The sequence below is a fragment of the Sciurus carolinensis genome, chromosome 17 (genome assembly GCF_902686445.1).
Source record: "Sciurus carolinensis chromosome 17, mSciCar1.2, whole genome shotgun sequence".
NCBI classification, from domain to species: Eukaryota; Metazoa; Chordata; class Mammalia; order Rodentia; family Sciuridae; genus Sciurus; species Sciurus carolinensis.
In genome coordinates, this window is record NC_062229.1 from 36,082,024 (window position 1) to 36,089,959 (window position 7,936).

General features: G+C 49.3%; 1 protein-coding gene across 2 annotated transcripts in view; it reads right to left on the reverse strand.

Annotated features, from left to right (window-relative positions):
• Cmtm7 (CKLF like MARVEL transmembrane domain containing 7) overlaps positions 1-3,773 on the reverse strand; it is a 72,067-nt gene extending 68,294 nt beyond the window's left edge. For both annotated transcript variants that reach the window (XR_007105923.1, XM_047531914.1), the window contains exon 1: positions 3,493-3,773. Coding sequence is in view for 1 of the 2 variants with exons in the window: in XM_047531914.1 (XP_047387870.1) it covers positions 3,493-3,639 (147 nt within the window). In the remaining variant the exon portion in view is untranslated. The remainder of the gene's footprint in view (positions 1-3,492) is intronic.
• Positions 3,774-7,936: the final 4,163 nt, after the last annotated feature.

The window sequence follows — 7,936 nt, forward strand, 5'->3', positions numbered from 1 at the left end:
ATGAATTCCATCACCACAATCTTTGAACATTTTTCATTATGCCTCCAAAACCTTACCTATTAGCAATCACTTCTCATTTCCTACTCCCAACCATGTCCAGCCCTAAGCAACCACTAATTTACTTTCTGTGTCTATAAATTTGCCTATTCTCAATCATTTATATAAGTAAAATCATATAATATGTGGGTTTTTGTGACTTTTTTTCACTTAGTTCAGAGTTGTCAAAGGTTATCCACTCAGTTCATATGTTAGTACTTACTTCAGTTCCCACTGTTTTGGGTCATATAATATTCCACTGTATGAATGTATCACTTGCCTTATTGTTAGTATTTATGTATTCATCATTTGATGGACTCTGGTGCTGTTTCCACTTTCTGGCTATTATGAATAATAGTACTGCAAACAAATATGAACATACAAGTCTTTGAGTGGATCTGTGTTTTCACAGCTCCTGGGTGTAGCTCCCTTTACCTTCCTATCAGCAATATCCCAGAGTTCCAATTTCTTCACATCCTCCACGTTCTTGCCATTTGTTATTATCTGTCTTTTTAAGTTAATGTCCACTTTGTGGGTGTAAAGCAACCTCACCGTGGTTTTGATTTCCCTGAATCTGTTAATAAGCCACAACTGCGAGAGTTATGAGTTCTGGGGACATGAGGCCATCGGGCCTGGGCAGGCTCTACCGCTGCTGCTGACTGCGGTGTGGCTTCAGTAGATCTTAACCTTTCAGTCAGTTTCCTCACCTGTCAAAGATGTGACTCCACCATTTAGTGAGAAGATATATATGTGGTATATAGCATACAATTCCTTGTGCATTATCAAGAGCAATAGTAGGGCTGAAAAAACAGCTTTTTTTTTTTTAAGTTCCTTTAAGTCACGAACTGTGACTATGTCCCTGGTCTAAGAAGGAAGATGAAAGAAGTAAAACCCTCATGGCCACAGAATTGTAAGATTTATATATGGATAAATGATATGACAAGCACCAGTAGTCACTTAGAGACCTGCTTTCTTCCTTTTTTCTCCTCTTTTCATTTCCTAGTAGTGGAGGATTCAGAGGAGGCCTGCCCAAGGCATGGGAAGCTTTCTCTAAAGACACAGCCTCTGCAATTCCTTCTTAACGGAACGCATTGAAAGGTCTGTTCATCAGCCCATGATGAAAATTCTTCTCAGGAAGCCAAGGACAAAAGGGCCTGCATGCCATTGAGACATCTGTAGTCAAAATAAGAGACCTCCCCACCCCATCCCCTGGTCACCGTGACACACACTGATAATCCCAGCAGCTCTGGAGGCTGAGGCAGGAGGCTTTTGAGTTCAAAGTCAGCCTCAGCAACTTAGGGAGACTCTAAGCAACTCAGGGAGGAGACCCTGTCTTTAAATAAATATTTTTAAAAGGACTGGGGATGTTGCTCAGTGGTTAAGGTCCCTGGGTTCAATCTCCAGTATGAGAGAGAGAGAGAGAGAGAGAGAGAGAGAGAGAGAGAGAGAGACACAAAGACAGAGGGAGAGACAGAGACACCCCCAGGTACAGAGTGCCCAAAGGGTGGCACCATTTTAGCTGCTTCTGTTCTTCCTCAAATTTATAACTTGGCTAAGCAAGTGCTTTCCAGAAATGAAGACAAATGAACATCAAGTACCCAAGTAGGAACCCCAGAAAAGAGAAGAAGAACAGAAAGGAGTTACACAAGAGGCCCAAGCAGACAGTCCTAAGTGGTCTGTTATATAATATGACCACCCTGGAAGGGCAACTTCAACCCCACAGGGTCTGACCAAACTAGCCCATAGCTACCTGGCCATCCTGCAGGGATGGCAGGGTTTTAAGAAGAACAGCAGCCAGATAAAGTAATTGTTTAAGTCTTTGTTCTCTTCTTTTGAACAACAGGCCCTATCATTGACGGTCACCTACAACCTGGCACAAGGGCCACAGGCAAGAGGTCAGTTGAAGCGCTTGGAATGAGAGAAGGAGGTCTCTCATCTCCTGTTCCTCAAACTCATGGACCAGCACGACTGCTTCTCACCTCCACCCTTGTTACCAAAGTACAGGCCAACAAGAAGTTTTTCATTGCCCAACATCTTTGTCCACCAAACACATGGGCCAAGACGGAAGCTTCTGATCCCAATCTGTGCCCACCAAACTCATCACTTCCAAAGTTCAGGTAGGGTCTGTCTCACCCAGCCTCTCTTTTAAGGATGGGGGAGGTGGGCTGTCTGCTCCATTTAGCTGATCAAATCTCTTATCTGCCCCCCCCCCCAAATGAACAAAAAGAAGGAAACAAAAACAAAAATGCTCTGCTCCTACCCAACACTGTTCAGCACCAGGCCTTTGTTTTAGTTGCTTAATTGCCTCTACTTCCTAATTTTGGGTTCATCTAGGCACCTTCTTAGAGAAGAAGGAACCGAGTTCCGGTCCCTCTAGGTCTCCCCAGGGAGAGAATGACAGCCACTTTTTTACACATTCAGCATCTGGAATAAGGGCTTTGGAATAAGGGCTCCCACCCGGTGTCCAGCTCCAAAGGGGCTGCTCCACTTTCGCAGGCCCCAGCTTCTGGTTCTATGAGCCTCCACCTATCCCACACTTCTTTCCCCACATCTCAAAAACCACCCCTCTCCTATTTACAGTTCTTGCTGAGCTTCAGTGAGCGAAGAGTCACCAACAGCCCAGCCCAGTTTCAAAACACATCATACAAACGGAAAGGTATTTAAGATCAAATATTTTCAAAGGAAAAAAAAAAAAAAAAAAAAAACATGGGAGGGAGAAAAGAGTAGGGAACAAGAACAGATGGGGCAACTTCCAGCCTCGAGGCCCTGGTGTTGCGCTGGTCACTCGGAGAACCGGTAACTTCGTCCGGCATGGCTCCCGAGGGCTCCAGTCAGGAGGCTGGTTTCTCCAAACACGACCAGCCCCTCGGAACCGGCCTTTCCCAAACGGTCCTCTGCCTTCCAGGGCCCTCGCTTGCAACTGGGGCGCGCAGGGGACCTGAAGGCGGCCCCAGGGTCCCCACTCTCCCGGCCCACCCTCACCACCGAAGGGAACGCAAAACCCTGCGACCTCGTCTCTGGGGGGCAACTGCGCCCGGAGCGGGGAAGCCCCGCGACGCCGGCCGGGGACAGGGGAGGCCGCGGGCCGGGAGGTGGGGCTCGGCCGGCTCAGCGCCGCTGGCCCAGCCACTCTTCCTCCAGGCGCGGGTTCGAAGCGGCGCGGCCCACAGAAGAGGAAGAAGGAAGGCGACGAGGAACTCGGGCCGCGGTTTCTGTCAGCAGGCGGGTCAGGCCCCGCCGAGGGGGCTGGGGAGCGCGGGCGGCCGGCACTGTGGGGGCCGGACTCGGGCGCGGGCTGCGCCGGCAACTTTCCCGGGGACTCGGCTTCCGCGGCGCGGCCCCCGCCCGCCGCGCGAGACTCGGGCTCCGGCCAGGTCCAGCGGCCGGCGCGCGCGCTCCCCGGCCCCGTCCTCCCCGGGCGCTCGGAGTGACCCCGGCCCGCGTCCGCCCTCTTACCATCTGCGCCACTTTGAGCAGGGCCCCCTGGGTGCGGGGGTAGACGGAGTCCAGCAGCCCCTCCGAGGGCTGGCTCGCGCCCACCCCGGGTCCCAGCGCGCTGCCGCTGCTGCACGTGGTGCGGACGAGTCCCGATCCATGCGACATCGCGTGGCCCCAGCCCGCTGGCCGCCTCCCGGCCCGGGACCGAGGACCAGATAAGGAGGGGCGGGCTAGGCTGGCGGGCGGGGCGGGGCCCTTGCGGCGGTCGCCGGCGCTGGGAGGGCGGGGCGCACTGGTCTGCAACCCCTGGGCACCAGCCCCGCGCCAGCTGTGGCGGGACCCCGCGCGGGACCCGCTGGCCGGCGCTCTCCGGAGAGGCCTCAGCGGTCCCTGCGCTCAGAGACGCACGGAAGTTGGACTGGCGCGAGGAGGAAACCGGACGCCTGGGGCCACGGCCTCTCCCAAGTGGGCAAGACCCAGGTCACAGCTGGCACTGAGCCTCCTGGGATTTTGCGTGGGTGCGGCTGCGGATGTGTGCTCCGAGTACTTTACTGAAGTTTAACTTACATACGGTGGAATGTCCAGGCCGTACCGTGCAGCTCCATTAATTTTTATGTATGTGTGCACCTGTGTAACCATGACCCACCAACGAATGGAACATGCCCATCACCTCAGAGAGTTCCCTCATGCTTCTTTTTCCCTCCGGCTGCCGGGCCTCAGCACCCTCCTTTTCGACTACAGGCAACCACAGTGTTCTGCTGTCTGTCACTGTTGATTAGTTTTACCTGAACTTAGACTTCAAATACTTGGAAATAAGGCAGAATGTTCTCATTTGTGTCCAGTTTTGACGTAACTCATTTGAGTTTCATTCTGTTGAGAATATAAGTGGTTTATATCAGTAGTTCCTTCCTTCTTATGGCTGAGTAATATTACACTGTGTCACGTTTTAAATATTTTAGTTACCTGTTGATGGGCACCTGGTTATTTCCTTCCTTCCTCCCTCCCTTCCTTCCTTTTTTCCTTTCCTGGATATTAGGAATAAAGCATTGACAAATATTCTGGAAAAAATTTTTTTTGGTGGATATAAACTCTAATTTCTCTGGGGTAAACATCTACAAATGACGTAGAGATTTGCTGGGCCACAGGGTCAGCAAATGTTTACTTCTATTAGAAATTATCAAATAATTTTCCAAATGGCATACTATGTTGAACTCCTTCTTTGATGGACCCACACAGGACTATGAAATGAGTTACAGTTTTGTTGTTTAAGAAAATAGATCTTGCTGTGTTGCTCAGGGTGACCTCAAACTTCTTGTCACAAGCAGTCCTCCCTCGGCCTCCTAAGTAACTGGGACTACAGGTGTGTACCACTGCACACAGCCCCAAATGAGTTATGTTATTCATGTTCCCTTTGAGCAGTGTTCCCCCTGGCTATATTTATATTTACTCATTTGGAGAAAACAGCAAAAATCTATCTGCCTGGGTTCAGTACTGAGCAACACACACACACACACACACACACACACATACACACACACAAACACAATAAAAACAAAAGGCAAACAAAAAACCACCTCTGTGAGCTTATTAGGTACCACCACTGTCCTGGCATCAGAAGGCTTTCCAACATGGCTAAGTCTTAATAATTCTAGAGGGTGGATGATACCCTTACATTCTCTGTTTTGACAGGTCTCCTAGATGATTCTGAGGCACACTCAAGTTCGAGAACCACTGTCATGGTCAGATCCACTAGAGTTGAGACATTTGGGGATTCATCACATTACTTTTTTCCTACTTGTATATACACTTTTTTTTTTTTTTTTTTTTTTTTTTTTGGTATTCCGCATCTGTCTTCTCTTTAAATAAGAGCTGTTTGGTACCTCCATTTCTTTCTCTGTGAAACAGGAATAATTCCAACTAGGGGCTGCTACTGCCGAAGCGTTTCTGGCTCTTCGCCCATAGTCATGCAGTTGGTTTGGTTATCACTTTTCATGTAGATTTACCTTTTCACTCCTGCACTTGTCCAAGTCTTCAAAACCCAACACAGGTGACAGGAGATCTCTGTCAAAGTGAGGGCTTCAGAGAAGCAGAAAACACAAGTACTGGATAATTTCTCCTTCGAGGAGTCTTCGTTCAAATCTCTAGGAATCTTCTTCCTCGGTGATTTTCGGTGTATGGCTCCCAGTCCAGAAGCACCATCACCACCTGTGTGAAATGCAAATCCTAGGAAGCCTTTCTGACCTGCTGGATCAGAAGCTTTTGGTGTGGGGCTCAGCAGTCTGTGTTTGGACAAGTCCTCCAGCTTCATCCCTACCCAGCATGCTTGTGGTTGAGAGCCATTATCACCCAGGAGACCTTACTGAGACATTACCGGGTTTCTCTGTCTGGTGTTGGCCACTGTGCCACCCAACCCTGATTGGAAATAATCATGGATGCTGGCTACTGTGCTAATCATTTTATCACGATCACTTAAGAGCTTGAGAAAGATACTTGCAATGCAAGGGACATTTACAGGAGGACTTCCAGGGAAGTGCAGTTAGGTAGCAGGTAGCTGTGGTTGTCATGTCCATGGAGTGGAGGTCAGGTCTGGACCAGAAGTTCCCTGCTCATGCAGTGTTTAGCAGAGTGCCTGACCCAAAGTAGTACTCTATATCTATCTGTGGGATTAATGCAGAGCTCCAGGGATGGTCCACAGAGGGGAGCAAACAGCATGTCCTGAACCAGGAGGAAGTTTCATACAGGAAGTGGTGTTTGAACTGGGTCTTGAAGCATGATTAAAAGTGACGGCGGTGGGGGATAGGGGTGGAGGCAGGGATGTAGCTCAGTGCACTTGCCTAGCAAGCATGAAGTTCTGGATTCAATTCTCAGTACTTCGAAAGCAATGAAAAACAAACTTACTGGGTGGGCAAGAGAGAATGGCCCAACCCAAGGAGGCATGACATAGCAACATGGACCTCAGGAATTACCAGTGGTTTGGGGTGTAGGAACACATGGAAAAGGGACAGAGGCTTGACTGGAGAGGTAGGCCTGTGGTAGATACTGTAGGATTGAGAATGCCAGTTTTAGGGTTGGGATTTTATATAGGTAGTGGATGCTGAGAGGACCAAAACATGTCAAACTCGGAGAACCCCTGCTGGCCCTTATGGTGGTGATGCTGCTGCTGATGTCTGCTAAGATGAAAAAAGTTAATTGGTAGTTTTGTTGCCTTTATGAACCTGGCTGAAAACTACTGACCTGGCAAGTTTCTGGCAACCTAATCGAGTCCCTTGAAATGTCATTGCCTCTGTGAGGCCTTCTTTGAGCAATGAGCAATTCTCCATGCCACGTATTAAGCTAATATTTACTGAACATCTAGAAAGTGCCAGGTTCTATGTTAGGCATGAGAGCTACCTGTTCTTTACCCCTGGGGCTTCCTCACATGAAGGGACCAGACAGTAAAAATGGCAATTTCAATGTAGCCTGGCAAAAGCTAAAGGTAAGGTTAAAGTGAGGTGCTATGGGGGTCCAGGAGGGGGCACCTCACCTTGTAAGGGAAGAAGTAGGGAAGTCAGGGAAGACTTTCTAGAGGGGAGCTATCTTAACCACACACTGAAGGATAAAAAACTATTAATCAGCCTTAGGAGGGTGGAGAAGAGAGTTTTAGATAAGTACTCAGAGGCATGATTTATCAGAGGGCAGGAAGTCCATTGGGGCTTGAGTAGCTGATTCAAAGGAGGGGTGGGTGCTAATGAGGCCGGAGAGGTGGCAAGACAACATGGCAAACATGGTCCCCTTGCTCCTGTATGTGTACCCACCCTGGAAGTGTGTGGCCTCCCACACTTTAGCCTTGGCTGTCTCTTCCCGGACCAGGAGTTCATACAGGGAAGGAATCACGTCTGGAAACCCTGGAGCACCACGCTTTCTTGAATTTATATGCTAATTCTGCCACCTACCAGTTCTTCAAAGGTGGGAAATTTCTAACCCACTTTGGGACTCAGTTCCCATCTGTCAATGGGCATGAAAACTCATATCTATACTTACTTATCCAAATCTCTTCTGCCGTATATCAAACCACCACAAAGGTTAGTGACAAAATAATTTATTATTCTCTCTCATAGCTTTGTGATTTGACTGGGCTCAGGTGGGTGGTTCTCACTTGGGATCTTTGACACTGTTGTCGTCAGATGGCAGCTGGGGCTAGTCATCTGAAGCTCCCCTGGGTTGGACATCCAAGATGGCTTCCTCACATGGCTGGAAGTCGGTGCTGGCGATTGGCTGGAGCTCAGCTAGGCCTTCCACTGGGGTGCCTACATGAGGCCTCGCCACAAGGCTTGGACTTCTCGGAGCATGGCAGCTGGGGTCTGAGAGGGAGCATTGGCAGAGGCACCATTCCAAGAAGCAGGCAGAGGAAACTGCAGACAGTGAGGGGCTATCCTTGGAAGAGGACATCACTACTTCCTCTCTATTCTAATAGAGCATTCAA